Consider the following 19,876-nt stretch of genomic DNA (forward strand, 5'->3'; position numbering starts at 1 on the left):
AGAGAGGGAGACAGAATCTGAAGCAGGCTCCAGGCTCTGAGCTGTCAGCATGGAGCCCAACGCAAGGCTTGAACCCACAAGTGTGAGATCATGACCTGAGCCGAAGTCGGAGGCTTGACGGACTGAACCACTCAGGTGCCCCAACTATATATGAGTTCTAAAGTGAGTGGATCAACCTGAGAGTCCTCTGGAATGTCTGAGACAAACACTGACTTGGGAGTGGTCAGGAAATGGTGTCATCAAAGTGGCGGAATTAAAGATGGACTGCCTCGTTATGCAGAGAGAGAAAGCTGGAGTAATGCCCCTTTCTTCTCTCTCGGTGGCAAATTCCTGTTCATCCTTTCAGGCTTGGTAGCACCTTGATGAACCATTTCTCAAAATTAACGACCCTGTCCACTGTGCTCCCATGGCCCTCAGAACAAACTTGTATTTTGTGACTTGCAAAGCAAGTGTTCTGTTAAGGTATAAGCTCTCTACCACCTGAGGCCGCGCCTTTCAGCCTGTGATTTCTAGCATGTGGCAGAGAGCCGCGAACACGTAATTGCGTGATAAGCAGTCAGGGCTTTCCAGCAGATTATCAGGACGGTGGCTTTGTTACTGATGAGTAGTCAGGAAGGGGAGGAATTACTTTGGAAAAGAAGTGACATGTTTGAGGAACCACAAGTGACAGCGACATATTCAAATAAAAAAATGCCCAAGTATTAGAGACAAAAGACTGAAAGGATTTGCTCTCATTTTGTGCTTTTTGGCTTTTGAGGTTGTTTCTAAATTAGGATTCTCAGAAGTATGGCTAACCAAATCAGAACGAATAGTGAAGAACTTGACATTTCTCTATACTTTCTTTATAAAATAGAATTCCGTACTAAGCTTAATCAATGTAAAGAGCATTGTTTCTAAGGGCGGTGTGACGGGTTGAGAAAGCTTTAAAGAAATCCCGATACCTGTGGGCAAGTGGAATCATCTAGACTGATGTCCGTCTTCGGTCTTCGGAAGGCACAGCTCGATTCTCAGCTGTAGTGAGTACGGAAGGGAGCTGTGGCCGATCACACTCCTCCGTTAGGGCTGACCTTTCCCTAGCTGTGGCTGTCCTGCGCCTTCACACTGCATGCCAGGGTAGATTCAGCCGTGTCATCGGACTCGGCAGGTGAATAGTGAACCAGTTTCTCCCGGCTCCCTTGAATCTTGTTTCGACCACACTCTGATTAGCTAGGGTTACTGCAATCAACAGAGAAATATTTCATTGTTGTTGTTAAATCCTGGCGGTTTTTGTTTTGTTTTGTTTTGTTTTGTTTGTGTGCTTTTTCCTTTGTTTCCTTTTAATAACTGATTTATTTTGCTTATCTCTTTGTAGGTATAAAGCACTCCATCTCTGAAGCATAGGCTTCAAACCTTCATTTAAATTTGCTTGGGCATCTCTTAAGTAAATAACTAGACTATATCGCCATCTTCTGGCAAGAAAGATACCTACAGCTTTTTAAAAATTCAGTATTTTTTGTGTGTACAGTATTCTCCAACACTTTGCCGGAATATATTGAGATGAACACATCTGATACTGCTCCCATGTCCTTTTGAAACAATAATTTGTTTTAAACAGATATTTTTCAATAATTGTCTCTGTGTTTCCAGCACTTAAAGGTAGAAATGATACGTGGTGTTTTAGAAGTGTTTGAGGTTGGCAGCGCTATTGTGGGTGGGATCTGAATCGTTCGGGGGGACAGGAATGGGAGTCAGGGACCACAGCATTATGTTTGAGTGTCTCCTTCTGTGGAGAAGACGTAATACCTGGGAGGTAAAGTTTATTCCGGCAAGTCCCCTCCTCTGCGTGGAAACCTGAGGACTCAAGCCATAGGCCCCTCCCTTACACTTACCTCTGCTCTAACTTCAGGACTGAGTGTCTGTCTTGGCTGTTCCTGACTCATTAACATCTTTTCTCTGAGTCTTATAGACATTCCCGACACGTCTTGATGTCATCTCACATGGTATCTCCTGCGTCCTCCTTCTCCGTCTCAGGACTCATTTCCAGCGACTTTGGTTACAGGTTCAGTGTTCTAACCACTAGAGTGATTCTACCTAGTCAGTCCTGTGACGGTCAAGGGGATCTGGACCCTGGCTTCTCACACTGCTCAGTGTGAAATCCCGGTGTTGAGGGGTGGCATGAATTGAATACCTGTTTTGGATTCCTGGGACCTTACCAGTGGGTGACAAGAGGAAAGGGGGACCCAGGATAGGCCTTCCCAGTCCAGGGCCACCCCCTCCCCCAGGTCAGGCTCAAGTCAACCATGGTGGGAGAAGAAGACAAGAAGTCAATAAGTTCAAATGTTTGAGTCCCCAAACTTTCTAAATACTGAGCAAAACAACCTTAACTATTTTCTATGATATTCAACCTGGGGATAAGTCAAGAATCATGAGATTTAGATAAAATTTTAGGCTCCTAGTGCTTAGAATAGGCTAGGAGGTGGGCAGAAGGTTGGTCAGTAGATGATCACACATGTCAGAATCCTCTCATCAGGCCAGCCTCAACAGATGGAATGAAACAGCTAAACAATAAATGTGTGGAAAGTCCCTTTTCTAAGTCAGGGTACTGGTGAGAGTGTGGGGTAGCTGTCTTAGTCTACTCAGGCTGCTGTAACTGAACCCTGTAGGCTAGATGGCTTAAATAACAGGAATTACTCTCTTAAACTCTGGTAGGGTCTGGGAAGTCTGTGATTAAGGCATCAGCAGATACGGTAGCTGGGAAGGTTTCACTTCCTGGTTGGGAGGGCCATCCTTTCACTGTGTCCTCCTGCCGTGTCTTCATGTGGCAGAAGCGATGAGAGACCTCTTTGGGGTCCCTTTGATAAGGGTGCTAATCCCACTCTTGGGGGCTCTACTTCCCCAGGGCCCTACCTCCTTTGATAAGGGTAGGGCCCACCTGGATGTCTTAGTCAAGATGTGAGTTGGGTTCCCTAGATTAAAACTTTTCTGTGTCTCTTCTCCCCTATAAAACAAAGCCCAAGCCCCTTAACAACTTAATCTACAACTCACGTGCCCAGTTTGGTCTCCTGCTCCTCCCGCCTCGTGGTGCAGACTGAACAGAATGTGGTGTCCGGATGGCAGGTCTTGTGTTTTGCGCACCATGTGTCTTCATAGTTCTCTCCACATGTAGAGAAGTGGTTGACTTGTCTCCCAAGAAACAGTTCAGATACCATGCATACGATGCCTTCACCTAATCCCCAAATTTGGTCTTAGAGCATCTGCTCTGGCCACTCCTGCTTCTCATTAGGCACCTCTACCACAGCATTAGCCGTCTCCAGTGGACAAATTTATTTTGTGTTGGTCTCCTTCTGAGCCTCCTGAGCGTACACGTGTGCACAGATGAGGAGCCTAAGACATGTTTAAATAAATCAGGTATTCCTTTGGGATTGTTGAACTCAGATGGAAATAATGACGTCTGAATCTTTCCCCTCCGCTAGCCTTCATTTTTTTCAGGACTTTCTGGGCAGCATTCACCATGATCTAGATAATAGCTCTGTGACATAAACCAGGGCATGCTTAGTAACCTACGAGAATGTTTCAGCCTACAGGACAGTTACAGCGCTTCTGTGATCCATAAGCCATTTGAGTGGATTCATTCTTAATGGACTCTCCATACCCCCAAGTCATTATCATATTTTCTTTTATGAATAACACATAGAACTTCCTCTGGAGAGTAAGACCTCTGTTTTGTCCATTTTCCTCTCTCTTATCTAGAAAGAGAGAGACCTAGTAGGTGAGTAGATGAAACCTGTTTATTTCCCTCTAGAACAATCTACCTATTTTCTGGGAAGTTGTTTTCTCCTGTCCCAGCCCGTTCCCCAAAGCCAGGACGGACAGACCATCACTCCATAGGAACAGCCAGGCTCCCAGTATCTTAACAGGCTCTGTAGTCCGTGAGGCGGCATGCTGACCCACAACCACGTGCATGAGAACCTGCCACAGTGGCTGGAATTGATGTGCAAGCTATTTTTTTTTCATTTAGAGAGATGTATAACACTGCTGCAGAAAGTTGCAACTTTGTTAAAGAATAAAAAAGAAACAAACCAAACACCCCAAGTAACCAGTATCTGAGGCTTACAAGGGCCCGAGGCTGAAAGTTCTAGCCCACGAGCCCTACCCCTCTCCCGCTCGCTAATTGTCTGATGTTCATATGAAGCAATAGAGGACCGTGTGTTCAGTGTTTGCACACAGTGGGTCTTTTTTCTTCCTAGATTTTGATGAACTTTAGGGCAGTTTAAAAAAATTGTTTTTTAATGTTTTTTATTTATTTTTGAGAGTCAGAGAGAGCAGGGGAGGGTCAGAGAGAGAGGGAGACACAGAATCTGAAGCAGGCTCCAGGCTCTGAGCTAGCTGTCAACACAGAGCCCCCCATGGGGCTCAAACCCATGAACCGTGAGATCATGACCTGAGCCGAGCTGGACACTCAACCGACTGAGCCACCCAGGCGCCCTGGCAGTTTTGTGTTGATCTCTGTAGTCCTGGGGTTTAACGGAGTGGCTTGCTCTCTCTGTGCTGTAGCAGGAGTGAAGGCAAGGAGGAGAGGCAGGTGTATGTGAAGGGGGATGGGCAGGAGAAACAAACAGGCACAACAGGCCACCAAAAAAGAAACGAAAGCTGCAGCTTTCCCCTTTGTCCTGCAGCTTCTGACGACTGTGAGCATGTTGGGGACTCACTGGTGAATGGCAGTGGTGTACAGTAGGTTTAACCCCATCAGCGAGAAAGAAATTACTCCTTTCCCGGTGAGTTAGCATTTGTCACACCATTCAGTCCTATTGAATTGAATAAATGACCTAAGCCTGAAAGTAGCTCATCCCAGAGGTAACCTCTGAGTTAACAGAAGGGACTTAAACGTGTTAGACCTTTTCTGTCTCCACCCACCACGACTGATTTAAAAACACTGCCGTCCTTTTCAGACCCTCACTGTATTTCCTAACGAATCCATTTTAGAAAGACTCCTTTTATAAGAAGTAATTGTGTTACACCTGAATGCAAATTCTGATGGGGTCGCCGTGTACAGTTAGGTGTGTTATCGCTACCCGGCGCCAGAGCCCGCTCCTGGAGTAGCGTCGGGGCCCAGGGTGCCTCCTAGCGGTGTTCGGTGCAGCACTGCCAGCTTCCGTTCCATGTAGTCGTTAGGTGTCCCAACGAACACAGACTGCAGACGAGCGAAGACAAGATTGTGTGGTCACTCCGACCTTTAGGAGAGGTTGTAGTTGAAGACAGACCACCTCTCAATGCCTTGTTTTATTTGTGAAAGGTGTTAATTACCTGGGATTGTGTGCGTAATAGAAGCGACACTGAGCCCAGCGCTGCTCCCTCAGCCGGAAGTGGAAAGGAGTAATTAACATTAACCAGTCATATTGCTCTAGGAACTTAAAACTGAAAAATTAATTTTCTAGCAAGTCAGTGGGAAATTTTTTATAAATTGGTCATTAAAGTGACTCTGGTGTTCCCTACGAAACAAACATAAAAGATTGCTCGACGTAATCCCCAGCTCGCGAGGCCCAGCACGGGATGAGAGAGGACAATCCAGCGTTTAGTTAGCGTTATGTATCTCAATCTGCGTCTGAACTTCATGGGAAGCAAATGTGTCATTTGGTGAAACCGAAGGATCAGTTGTAATAATTAAGGATAGAATGTTATTCCTAAATTTATAGCAAGCACATGATAAAGCAGAACTTTTAAATTACAGGTTTGGATGAAATGGGGAACAAAAGACCTGCATTGGCCTCTGGAACAATGTGATAATTATAAGCTCTGCTTTAGCCCTCACACCCTCAAGTGCAATTTAATGAATAGATTCCCAAGGAGCAACAAAGAAAGGGACTAACCTTTACGAAGGCCTATTTTGTGCCACATACTGTGTTAGATCCATAACGATTACTGATTCATTTAATTCTCATTATCCTCCAGGAAAGGAGATGCTGCCCTCCTATTTAATATGCTGGGTTTCTTCAGGATTTTAAATGCTCATGCTTGCCTAATGAGAACACCCAAGTTATTACAGATGCAAACTCCATGCTATTTCTGCCAACCTAGAATGACTCTCGAATACAGCATAGTCGGTGTACAAACTTGGGGAGATTTTAATGAAGAGGAACCATGATGTCTAATAAAGGAACTGTAATTGTAAGCAAGAAGTGCTGCCCAAATGATCAAATGCTATTTGCTATGGCTGGTAATGACCTAAAATGAGGCACCCTACTCAGTTTTTAAGCTCTTTTGATGCTGCTTAATAAAAAGCTCTTTTAATTTTTTTCTTTGCTCAATTCACTGTTAAGGAGCACACCTGGGTTGCTCAGTAAGTTGAGTATCGGATTCTTGATTTCAGCTCAGGTCATGATCCCGGGGTCCTGGGATAGAGCTCTGCATCTGAGCATGCTTAGGATTCATTCTCTCTCTCTCTCTCTCTCTCTCTCTGTCTTTCTCTCTAAAATAAAGAGTCTCTGGAACCACCTCGTGTTTTCCATGGTGATCAAGCACTCAAAAATGTTTATGTGAGAACTGTTGAACTTAGACAGATAGGGACATGGAAATTGGAACATGTCAAATGAAGTTAAATATATGCATATCCTAAATAATGAGGAGCCCCTGTTCTTTTGCTGCAGTTTAGAAAAATCATCTCAATAAAATCATACTTTGCGCACACTGACTATATTCACGTTATGCAAAGATAAAAAGTAAGCTATGCAACAAAGTACAACTTAATGTTAAATTACGTGGACTAACTAATAACTTCCCTACATGGATTTTTATGTTGAGTGATCGTAAAACCAGTAGATCCTATTCAGTAAGTATTTTTTCAGTGTGCCCTCAAACATTATTGCATTGAATCCTTGCAATAAGTATGTGAACTAGGCATTCTTGTCTCCACATTAAATAGAAGGAAGCTGGGCCACCGGTGCCTCAGTCGACTAAGCGTCCAACTCTTGATTTCATCTTAAGTCGTGATTTCATGGTTCTGAGATAGAGCCCACACTGAGAGTGCAGAGCCTGCTTAGGATTCTCTCTCTCTCTCTCCCTCTCTCTGTCCCTCCCCTGTGCACATGTGCTCTCTCTCTCTCGTCCTAAAAATAGATAAATAAACTTTAAAAAAAACCTCATAAAAAGAAGGAAACTAAGCTTAATGAAATTGAGGAACTTGGCTGGAGTAACACAGGTTGGACAGAATCCTCATTTGGACACTCAGCCTGTATGTTGATGGCCAGAGCCCCTGATTTTAACTACTCCTTTCTGCTGATTATGATTAGGTGGCATTTAGGTAAGAGGATTTATTTTTCTTTTTTTGAATTTACTAAAATTTTTTTAATGTTTATTTATTTTTGAGAGAGAGAGAGAGAGAGAGAGAGAATGGGGGGTGGACAGAGATGGAGACACAGAATCCTAGGCAGGCCCCAGGCTCTCAGCTGTCAGCACAGAGCCCGACACGGGACTTGAACTCACAGACTGTGAGATCATGACCTGAGCCGAAGTCGGACTCTTAACCAACTGAGCCACCCAGGTGCCCCCCCTTTAAAAAAATTTTTTTTTAATTTTTATTTTTTAAATGATCAGTTCATATTTAGAAATTTCTGCCTATTGTCTTTTTTTTTTCTTACAGGGAACCAAAGTCCTGCAGATGTTCATGTGGTACCTGAATCCACGGCAGGTCTTTGATCTTTCTCAGGAAGGGCCAAAAGACGCGTAAGTGTGGAAATAGTCCCCCGTGATCCATACTGTTTGGGGCAAGCGAGAAGGGCTTCTGCTGTGGAGTCGAGCTTCGTTATTAGATTTACCTTGGGAAATATTTTCTGACCATCCCTCAGTTACTTTCTTACCGGTATTCACCTCTCTTAAAACTTCAACTGGCATTTCTCCTCCTAGTCTTCATTGGGCTAATTCTTCTCAAAACCAGCTATTTTGTTGTTAACTCAGGGCGTACTTCTAGTGTGTTTGCTGCTTGTGGACAAGAACTTGTAGATTATTTACAAGTCTGCATTGAGAGAAGATTTGTCGTTTTTCTATTTATGCCCTTACAACTTTGGAGATGTATGTCAGTAGGAATGTAAGTATATCTTTGGAGAGTGGCTGTATTTGTTTACGAATATGTTCATGTATTTAAATTACAGGTAGTGCATGGGCATCTGTGTCTATCTGAGACAGATGACTTGATTATGCCTATGGATTCCACACCAGAGTGGGAAGACATTGGAATTCCTGCTTAGTCCCTTTTCGGGGCTTCTCAGAAATTTCATTCTGTTTCTGTTAGCACTGAAAAGAAAGCTTAGCTGTAGGTCACATGCATCCTGCATCCTCCCTTTGGTGATGGTGTTGGGGTACATGGTGGGAGGGAGCAGGGCTATTTCTGCTGTGATCTGATTCCCTTTTTAAAACCCATGTATTGGGGTGCCTGGGTGGTTTAGTCAGTTAAGCGTCTGACTTCAGCTCAAGTCAGGATCTTGCAGTTCACGAGTTCGAGGCCTGTGTTGCGCTCTGTGCTGACAGCTCAGAGCCTGAAGCCTGCTTCAGATTCTGTGTCTTCCTCTCTGTCCTCCCCCACTTACGCTCTGTCTCGCTCTCTCAAATAAACATTTAAAAAAATGAAAAGAAAAAAACCCATGTATTAAGAGAGGTTGGATGTCATCTGATCAACATTAGAACTTAAGGGATACTAATTGTTTTTTAATAAGTAACAATATCAGAAGCAAAGAAACACCAATTCCAATAATTTCTAGAGAAATAATATTTCTGTGTAAGATGGAAAAATCATATATTTGAAGCATTCAGGAGAACATTACATATAAAAATCAGTTTCTGCTGTCATTCTTTTAATCTGTGAACTTTTTTGCCACTAGAGTTCGCTATAAAACTATTTTTTTCTGTATTTGGATGGAGTAAGGTAAATCTACTCCCCTGGCTTTTGGCCTGTTAGAAGGGGAAACTCTTACAATCTTATCACTTTGGTTAGACTTTGGGTAGAGACTTCATAAATCATCATGAAGAATGTGACCAGATAGGAGATATTTTCAGAAAAAAAAATTTTGATTTAAAAGGTGATCTCTTCTAGAATGGAGGCCTTAACAGCTTCACTTAAGCAAATGTTTTAGTAGAGGGTGGTCTAATGATATTTTCTCAAGAGCCAACATGAAAAATGATCTAATTTTAAGCAGACAGATTTTAAATAAAGAAAAACAAATAAAGAATAAACAAAGAAAAATCAGCAAGTCTTCCCTCTTGGGCCAAGGAGTATAAATTGGGTTTGAGTGTTAGTGACTGAAGAGAAAGAGCTAGGGTTGTAGATGTGGTTATACTAGTAGGTGTCCTCTCCCTACCCCGTCTCTCTGAAAAAGTTTGTTGGGATTAAGAGTAGAAAGTAGAAGTTTGAAAAAAATCCAGGAAAAGCTGATAAAGTATGAGGGAGAGACGTATAGTCACTATCGACTACTGATTCATGATGATGTGCTTTGATGTGCTTTGAGAAAGGAAGGAAGGAAGGGCATGATGGGAAAAGAAAAGGAAATTGTAACTAATTAGGAAGATAATATGAGTTGATGCATTAATAGGAATTATGGGAGATAAAACTCTGGGACATTGTGAAATCCCATTCCAATGCCAGCCATTTAAAAATGATTTTTGTTGCCAACCTCTGATCCGGTCGCTGGGGTCCATTCCCTCGTGATGACTTGGTAACTAGTTTTGATGACATTACATTAATTCTGCATTTCTCCAAAGGACAGTCTGCACCCCTCTTTTGCCCTGTGTTTTCTCTCTGTGATCGCCAGTGACCTACTCATGTTTACATTGTCTTCTATCTCCTCTACAGGCTGGAGTTATATAGGAAAGTACCAAATCTGCGGATCCTGGCCTGTGGCGGGGATGGAACGGTAGGTCCTTGAAATAGAATCCAGTTGTCTCCCTTATTTCTTCCAACTTTCTTTTGTTTTCCTGATGACAGTTGTCCTTGTTTATTGCTCACCTCGCCTCTTTCCAATTCCCTAAAACATAGGTCTCTGTCATGTGAATCCTAGCTCATAAAGGATTACAAGAGACTTGGTAATTGTTCTCATGGATTCATACTTGGTCTTTCTAAATTATGTTTTAGCCCCTCAGCTACAGTATAGCCTTTCCCATCCCGCAGGGTAAGGGTGTGGCCATATCATTAGAATGAAGGTTATATGTGACTATAAAGTCTTAAAAAAAAAACCCTTATTTTATTTGTTCTAAATTAGTCACAATTACTAAGGAGACGTATATGGACAAAATTATTGTCTTCCTTCTTTTACAAGTAGAAATAAAACTTAGAATGCTGACATTGGTTTGCCTTAAATTTCATTGAGTGAGATCCTTTGTATTCATTTTTGGACAAAATTTGGAATCGGGTTGAAGTTTAATATTGTCACATTTTCCTCTATTTGTCTCATCTGTTTCTCCATTTGCTACTTATGTTGGTGTATTTAGCAAAGGCAAAGAATAGAGAACTATGACATTTAGATGCTGCCGTCCAGTGTCTTTTTCTTGCGTCTTTGGAGTCTGGTCTCACAGGATCTAGGACTTTATTGTGAACTCTCTTTGGTTTTTCTCTAATTTCCCTAATTAGAATGTTTTATTCTCAAAGGTGGTAACAAAATCTAACTCTTTCTCACAGCAAGTGAGCACTTAATGTAGCATTGGATACATATAATATGCCAGTAAATGCAACTGGGGAAAGAAAAAGTAGAACAGTGTTTCTGCTGGTCCCTTAAGTTAGTCCATGGAGAGGAGAACATTTTGCAGTTGGGAAAATAGTGTTTACTGTTTGTTAAGATTCACAATACACATTATTAGCTTATAAGATTCAATGTAAAGTCTTATAGCTGAGAAGCCAAACCTGCTTTCACTTTGTTTAACCCAGAGTTGTCCAAAATTAATTGATGAGGGAATTTTTTTCTGCCACAATACCATCCAAACAAATCCTCTAAGGAGATACGTGTGTATGTGTGTGTGCACGTGTGTGTACATATATGCATATACATATGTATAGTATCATATATGATGATATACATTAATTGATGTCTAATACATATATTAGACACATATATAGTACATATATATTTATTTAGTTTATTACATTTCACATACACACACATCATGTTCTTCTTAGCTCAGTGTATATTTTATATCTATAATAAATATATATTATGTTTAATGTGCATGCACATATATTCCTAGCTCAGCTGTCCCCAGATTAGTTTATCCTAATTAAAGTATAAACTTATTGTGACCCTTGACTACAGTTCTTTTCCTTGTTTTAGAATCTCCTTGTCTTCCTGTGACTTGAGTATTTGCACCCATCTTTTCTCCTCTAAATCTCAGTCACGGCTGACAAGTTGAGGGTATGCCTGCCGTCCTGAATTCGTAGTTCTCATCCTTCCTTAACCCAAGTGTCCATGACCTCAAATCCACATCCGCTTCCTATTCCATCTGTACGTCTCGAGGTTCACCGTGGATTGAGTGCCACGCCTTCCACACTTCTCCCGTCACCGCCGAGCCTCATGGCAGCGTGCTCTCGCTTCTCCTTTCTTATCTCCTTTCTCTACTCAGCGGGTATGTGTAGGAAACACATACTAGCTTTTATAGTTTTGAGGCATTCTCTGCAATTCGAGAAGTATTTGGAAACCTGGGGTTTTGGAGCCTAAAGGACAAGGACAAGAGAGCCAAGTGTGGACACCTGCGAAACACTCTCCGTTAGGGAGTCCAGGCCAAAGTTCAAAAGGAAAATGGAAAAGATAGACATAGAAAGGACCACCCATAGTTTATTCTGTCAAGAAATTATCTTCTGCAGAATTATCACTCAGTTTGGAGACTAGGATATAACTCGTGGTTTTCAAGAAGTGTGTCTGGGACAAAACCAGAACGATGAGCAGTGGGACTTGGGAGATTGCTAATGGACCCCGACGACCAGACCCGAGAACAGTGGTGATACCTGTGAATACGCCCTAGTGCCATTAATAACCCCTTTGACATGAAGACTGCCTCTTCTTCTCGTTACCCAGCATCCTTCCCTTAAATACCATAATTAATAGGTACCTCACAAAGCTAGATATTGCTTTTATGTTCTAGGTAGGTTTTCCTCTTAGGGATCACCTCTATGTGCCTGACTTCGGTTTTCACGTCCTCACATAAACTCACAAATGCACTAGACATTTACACTTGCTCCCTTGCAACAGGCATGCCCTGAAGGAAAGAAGTAGATTTACCTTACACTTGGTGCATATGTTTGTGCTAATTATTTTCTCAATAGTAACCTCTGTAGTTTAATCACTCAGGATCCAAACTTTGTGTATCTTGTACCTTATGTAAGACCAAGTTTTATTTTATTTTACTTTACTTGATTAAAATGGACATTTTGTCAAAGAGGCACAGAATTTATGAAATACTTTTCTAGGTCAGTGATCGATATTTTTAATTTTAAATTTAGAATATGAAACTTTTAATTTTGAGTGGGGGTAGAGTTTATATAAAGATGAGGGCTCCTGATGGATTTATGAAGAAAGATTGCTGGCTTTAGGCAAGTGAAGAATGATTCCCGAGAGTGTCAGGTGTATATTTGACGGAAGGCGCTCAGCCTTTACTCAGTGAGTCCATCTATCACTGTAAGCCGTCAGAATCCTGTCAGTACAGTGACAAGGTTCCAGGGAGAGCCAGGAATGGAGTTTCTTTTGACTGATTAGGAAGGGGATATATTAACCCTTAACTGCATCAGTTTGGGCACAAAGTATTATTTAATGCGTAGATGTCTCGCATTGATTTGAAAACAAGTTCTTAGGCTTCAGGACTAGTTTTGTGTCGCTCTGCCTCCTTCCATTTTTAAATAACCAATCTCCCACCATTGCACTTGAAGGCAGAAGAGCTGGTTGGGTGCCTATATTTCTGTGACTTTCAGCAGGTTTCTTACCCTCCTTTGAGACCTTCTAAATCTGGAAAGGGATACGTTTGCATCCCTAAGCATCTTCATTGCTCTAGCATTACAATAGCATAGACCATTGCTGTTCAAGAGAACTAAAATACAAGCCGCATTTTTAAGTTTTCTAGAAGGCACTTAAAGTCAGAAGCAGGTGAAATTAATTTTCTAATATATTTTTAATCTAATATATCCAAAATATTATCATTTCATGTAATCGTAGAAAAATCACTAATGAGATATTTTATGTTCTATTTGTGCTGTCGTCAAAATCCAGCATATGCTTTTACTGAGAGCACCTCCGGTTCCTATCAGGCACGTTCGAGTGCTCGGTTGCCACCTGTGGCCAGTGGATGCTGCAGTGGGCAGCACAGGTGTTGTCTTCTGGTAGCGGGTTGGCATAACCCTAAGGCTGTCACGTGGTTGTCACACCTTTGATCTCCAGGCCCTAAGAAAGCTCCCCTAACTCAGGAATGATCTTGGGCCCTCATGCTTGTAAACCAGCTGCTTCTGGGTTTTCTGATACATTTGTATTCCTTCCCTTCCTCGGACACATCTCTACCTGGCCAGCTCCCCGTCTGTCGCTTTGCTTGAATATTAAAGGGCATGTGAGCCAAGAGCCTAGAGGCACACGTACCCTCCCCTCATATGGCTCCTTAAGGTGTAATGTGGTCCCTACCTATCTGGCCCTTGACCTTGAAAACTGGGCTGGAACAGCAGGTCCACCTTTAACTAGGTTAACTGTTTTCCAAAGCCTGGAGTTAAACTATGTAGCCAGCTACTTCATGCTTATTTCTTGATCACTTGGTTTCCCGAGATGAAGATAAACCCTAAACAGAAGGCGTCTCGGTGCCCGCACTTACTACAGCCACAGCAGGGAAGGAAGTGCCATTTCCCTTTCATGGACACTGGGAAGCACAGCATTCCAAACCCCTTTTCTCCCATAGTGTCAGCCTCACTATATCCCTCCCCCAGCCATTTCTCTCACCTTCTGTCTTGATTTCTTTAGGGCTGATCTTAAACAGTTCTCTATTTATTTTTATTTATTTATTTTATTTAAATTTTTATGTTTACTTATCTGCTCTTTGAGAGAGAGAGAGAGAGACAGAGAGAGAGCGGGCACACAAGTTGGGGAAGGGCCCAGAGAAGAAGAGACAGAATCCCAAGCAGGCTCCACACCATCAGAGCAGAAGAGCAGAGCCCAGTGCGGGGCTCGAACCCATGAACTGTGAGATCACGACCTAAGCTGAGATCAAAAGTCAGACACTCAACCAACTGTGCCACCCAGGTGCCCCTTAAACAGTTGGTTTTAATACATGATGACTTGTAAACTAATAAGTACACATAGAAATTAAAATATCAAATGAATCATTATGTGCATATTAGAAAGGGACCTGTCTTGATGATCTTTCAGTTTAGAACTGTTGTGCTTGTTTTCTTTTGATTTCTCAACATGCACATCCTTCACTTTTTGCCAGCATATGAGGAACCGCAGTGTGTATCTGGTCTGTTTGAAAAAAACATCAATTCTCTGTTCTTCCCACCTCTCAGCCGCCTCTGATGTTAGTACCTTGCAGAATGAAAATATTGCTCAGCATGCACTGGGGAAACATTCAGTGACAGCTAGAGCACGACATGGACAGGGGGTGGCAGCATTGGCCAACTATGGGGATGGTACTGCAGCGCTGCTTGGGGACAAAGCCCAGGGCCCGTTGTTTCAGACCCCTCGGCCCTGCTCTTCCTGACGCAGAGGCAGAAAAGAACTTTGCAAACGGGGAAATTATTTGACCCAATCTGGATAGTTTTTTAGTTGCGGTAGAAAATATGCCAAGAGCTGTGTTTTGCAATTAATTAAATTTAACTGAAGGAGTGCCGGATGAGCTGGTGGAGTTGATTTGGGGGAAAGGTGAAAGCCTAGCAAATCGCTCCCTGCTATGAACCTGAAGCCTGGACTTCTAGAAGGAACAGGTTGCTGGTAAGGCAGAGGCCCCAAGAACAGCTTTGGGCCCAAAGATCTTTTGTATGGCTCTGCTTTTATAAGGACAGACACAGATGATTTCTCAGGGTCTTTTCTGTCCCCTCTATTGTAAGTGTATTTGTTTACATTCTCTCTCTCTCTCTCTCCCCTCTTCTGTGGCCCCTCTCTGCTTCTGTACAGCTTGGACTTTCTGTTTTTGAGACTCTATGAAAGACGTTGTGATTGATGGTAGTCAAAGGTGGAATTGATTTGTGAACTTGAGGTTCAATGTTAAGTGGAGAAAAAGGAAGAGGGCATTTTGCTTCTAGGAAACTGGACCTTTAGAGAGGAAGTGAAGAGGAAGAAAAATAAAACCTATTCATAGCAGCTAATGTTAATTAAGCCTCTCCTGTTTTCCTGGCACATGCAAGGTACATGTTACATGTTACTTAACTGATAAAATGCCCCTAAGAGGCTTGAGAGAGAGATGAGAGAACTTGGAGCAACTGAGTCACTTGCGTAAACTCACCCAGCCCATGGCTGATGGAGCAGGGCTCCCTGAGCTCTGTCTTCCCTACACCCTACGCTCTGTGGCCTTTGGGGGAAGCTGGCGTTGGGTAATGCAGCTCTTGGATGAGAAACACTACTGAGGACTATGCAAAGGAAAGATACAGACCCTCCTCTGCTAAAGAACTATTAGCCTGACACCGGCGGCACTTGAGAGAATTTCAACACACATCTTGGTTATGAAAGGCAGGAGACATTTGATGACCCCAGGGATAGGTAGGAATGAATTGCTACACCTACCTGGTTGTATTCAGAAGAATATTAAATATTTGGCTATGGAAAAAGAAAGTAGAATATATTTATGCTGTTCTCGGAAGGGGGATAAGAAGCTGTCCAACTCCTTTTTAAAATAATGTTTATTTAATTTTGAGAGAGACCAAGAGCACGCACGCCAGGGAAGAGCATAGAGAGAGCAGGCACAGGGGATCCGAAGCAGGTTCTGTGCTGACAGCGGGAAGCCTGATGCAGGGCTCGAACTCGCAAACTGTGAGATCATGACATGAGCCAAAGTCAGATGCTTAACCAGCTGAGCCACCCAAGTCACCTTACATTTACTCAGTTCTTAAACTATTTTCTAAGAAAGAGGAAGATCCTTTAATTCAAATCAATTACACATTTTCCTTTTCTACTTAGACTAAGTGTGAGAGAAAAGGAGATGGTGATAAATCCAGGAGTCCTGGAGGCCCCTGAGGGTCATAGTATCACATGGATTTTGGCAACTTTTCTTGAGAAAACTGGAACAGCTTAAGAGTATTTGAATGAAGGCTCTTATACTGATTAAAGAATTATTAGGTGATACCCCATCCGGGGCGCCTGGGTGGCTCAGTCAGTTCAGTGTCAAACTCTTGGTTTTGGCTCAGGTCATGACCTCATGGTTCATGAGATTGAGTCCTATGTCAGGCTATGGGCTGGCAGTGTGGGGCTTGCTTGGGATTCTCTCTCTCTCTCTCTCTCTCTCTCTCTCTCTCAAAATAAATAAACATTTAAAAAATTCTTTAAGAAGATACCCCATCAATTGATGGAAATTGCAGGACACTTATTTCACTTATTTGAAAAGTATTTGTATTTCACGCAGTATAGACTGATCCCTCATCTTCCCACCCATCTTGGTGTTAGCATTCTTCCTGCGATTTAGAATTTTTCTTTGCAGGCTCCTCTTTAGAGGAAGTTATTTAGTTGTGTTTGGTCTTTCCCTTTTCTTTCTCTTCATCCTGTCACTAATTTTTCCTAGTCCTTTGCATGGTTTCCAGGACTCTGAGACGCGAGGGGGTTTTCTGTAGGTGACTAAGGCGCCCATCTTGGGGAGGTGTTGGGTGTTTGGGGCACATCAGCGAGCCAGTGGGAAGGGGAGCCCACTGCTGAGGCTTTCTCCCTCCAGCCTCAATGGTCTCCACTGTCTTTGGGCCATGGCCTCAGGTAGGGATTCTCACACTTTTTTCCAGCCTCTCTCCTGCTGGCCAAGAGGGAGCCTCATTCATAGATACAGTTCTGCTCCCAGTTATCAGACAGAAGCCGAAGTCCTGGCTTCATCTGCTCACGATTTTGTGTTTGTTTTGCTTCTGGTTCCTGAGGATTTATTTTTCCTGCTGTGTGTCTAGAGTGCGTCGGGTGTTGGAAATACGAACACATGGCATTATCTTTACCAAGAAAAGAGAGACCTGTTTCAACAAGGCATAAGAAGAGGATTTTCTATTTAAATCTACCTGAAAGAAAGTAGACGGATTTGTGAGTACAGAGTGATCGGAGTGGTCATCTCTTGGAAAGGTTGTAGAGAGACCGCCTTCTTTATGTGGGGTATCGGGCTCGAGCCTCCAGCGTCCCATTGCATTTCTGAGAGTCTCTAGTTCTCCTCAGGGCTCTTTGCATCTGCAGTCAGTGACCCCTGATCGTTGGGATTTCTGCATTTTCATGTCTTGTTGTAGTGTATGAGAGGGATCTACTTCTCCTGTGTGTAGTTTGTGCACAGGTGACAGGGCAAGAACAGTATCTAGCATAGTCATCAGATCTATTTTAGCGTCTGACACTTTCCCCCATCAACAGCAAGCTTTGTTCATATTGTGTGTAAGAAAACTAAGAATCTAAGAGGTGGTCTGGGAGGGAATTGCCCAGGTTGAGGGAGTGGAGGGATTTTCAGATGCTTCTTCAGATCTCGATTTCTAGTTTGTCAACCTGGGTGTACATGGTGGTATGCCTTTCTAGAAGGTAAACACAATTTCAGGCTTCTTGATAGACGGGCAAGTTTTATATCCTAAAAGAAATGCTGTGGTAGAGAAAGGATTTTATATGGAGTCAAGGGACCTGATAAGATCCTGATGCTGACACTCCTAATTATCCAGTCTTGAGCAAATTACATGGCCTCTTTGCACCTCCGTTAATAAATCTGCAAGTTAACTGAATTGGACTGAGCAATTTCTGAGGTTTCTCCAGCATGCCAAAGATTCCAAAAGTACACGCCTCTGTCTTAGGCCTGGTCAGGCCCCCTCCAGAACTGGGTTTGGGTCTTTATTTAAAGGTTCTCTACACCACCGTGCTTAGAGGTTAGCCTTGGCGTTTAGCATGCCTAATTTTAAATGCCATCCATACTACATAAATGGTATGAAATTAAGGACGTCATTGAGTCTTCCAAGTTTCAGCCTCCTTATCTATTAAGTGGAGATGAGAATTATACCTACCTTACAGAGTCGTTTTGAAGTTTAATAATAAAAAGTTTGCTCAGGAATCAGCACATGGAAAGCGTGATTGCCTCTTTCCTTGTTCCTTGTCAGCTCCTTGAGAGCAGGCGTCCAACTTGCTTATCTTATCCCAGCTCGTTCATCTTATTTCAGTTGCTTAGTTCCGTGTTTTATACGCAGTGTGCAATATGTGTACTGTTAAAGTTCAATTAAAAAAAATTAAAATAGGATTCATACAAATGTAGAATGAACGCACGTCAAGTTGATTTAGCTCTTTAATGAAGGAACCAGCAAGATGATAAAGTTGACTTACTGGAGAAGTAGAGGGAAAGGATTATGTAGTTTATCCCAAAATAATTTTTCTAAATATGAGATAAAATTGCTTTATTGCCTTATGGGAGAATAAAACCATAACCTGTATCATCTTCTATTCCCAACATTTGTATATCTACAGGACAGAAGGACAGAAGTCTTCCAGTTAGCCTATAGTTTCAAAGTTCTTAGGCCTGTAAAATGCTACTTGAATAGGACATTGTGAGGATATGCAAGTTTCTTTTTGCCATTTCCAAGTTTTGGGTAATTATCCTAAATTGTTACAAGACCAAACCTAAAGTATTATTTATCTTTGAAAAAGATTAAATGGGAATATGATTCTAGTATATAAGTATCTATTTTCTGCCCGAACTTACAATAAGTACTAGGACCATCCATAATTATGTTTTCATAATGTTTCATTATGGAGAATATGGGGATATTTAGGAAAATGCTACTAATTTCTAAGATGGTGATATGGAGGTTAACCATCTAAGGAGTGCTTACATGGACCATATTAAGGGTTTATATACATTTTAGTTCAATCTGTAAACAATCTTGTGAGGTAGGCATTATCTCCATTTTGAAAATCAGGTAAATGAATCTCAGTGGGGCTAGATAATTTAATCAAGATTATGTAGTCAATATGTGAGCCAAAATTGAAATTCAGTCTGATTATGAGTCTTGTATTATCTCCAATGCCTATGTTATTAACCTCCCCCAATTTTAAACTGTTCTAAATTTGAAGGTAGATCTCAAGTTAGACCTACCGATGAGTGGGTTCAATTTTGCTTACATTACAGCATAAACAAAATGGTCCTTTTCCCTGTAGGGACGCACCATTTTAAAACTGCTTGAGATCCGTGGTCTGCTTCCTGGCCACCAGATGAAATCATATACAGGTTTTAAAGAAAAATCAAACTATTTCATTTGTTTCTTAAAGCTTCCCTCTCTCAGTTTGTCTTTGTAACTTACCTATCTTTCTCATATCTCTTCTGGCCCCCGAAATGTCTGTAGGTGGGCTGGATCCTTTCTATTCTGGATGAACTGCAGCTGAGCCCTCAGCCACCTGTCGGGGTCCTTCCTCTGGGGACTGGGAACGACCTGGCTCGAACTCTCAACTGGGGAGGGGTAAGAACCGCTCTCAGGGGCCACCCAGCCATCAAGCAGGAGGGTCCCTGAATCCACACATGTTATAATGGAAGGGGATACGCTATTGTTGTCCAAAGAGTAAGTTAGGATGGAGAATTAGGGTGCCCCTGCATCACGGTTTTATCTGGGAACTTGATCCATTTAAACTTAGAATCATCTAGAGAAGAAAGTATGGTATAAAAAATGGGAGTTAGTCCACAGGCCTGGAGCTTCTTGAGGTGCCCAGTGAAAGGCAGTAGGTGGGTTGGGCTCACGTCTTTATGGAAAACAAGCACATGGACG

General features: G+C 42.3%; 1 protein-coding gene across 1 annotated transcript in view; it reads left to right on the forward strand.

The window, feature by feature from the left end:
- Positions 1-19,876, forward strand: part of DGKI (diacylglycerol kinase iota) — a 286,356-nt gene that overhangs the window by 77,643 nt on the left and 188,837 nt on the right. Inside the window, exons 10-12 of the mRNA XM_029922877.1 lie at positions 7,616-7,698; positions 9,818-9,878; positions 19,460-19,573. Coding sequence (XP_029778737.1) covers positions 7,616-7,698; positions 9,818-9,878; positions 19,460-19,573 — 258 coding nt within the window. The remainder of the gene's footprint in view (positions 1-7,615; positions 7,699-9,817; positions 9,879-19,459; positions 19,574-19,876) is intronic.

Source organism: Suricata suricatta, chromosome 2 (assembly GCF_006229205.1).
Source record: "Suricata suricatta isolate VVHF042 chromosome 2, meerkat_22Aug2017_6uvM2_HiC, whole genome shotgun sequence".
Taxonomy (NCBI): domain Eukaryota; kingdom Metazoa; phylum Chordata; class Mammalia; order Carnivora; family Herpestidae; genus Suricata; species Suricata suricatta.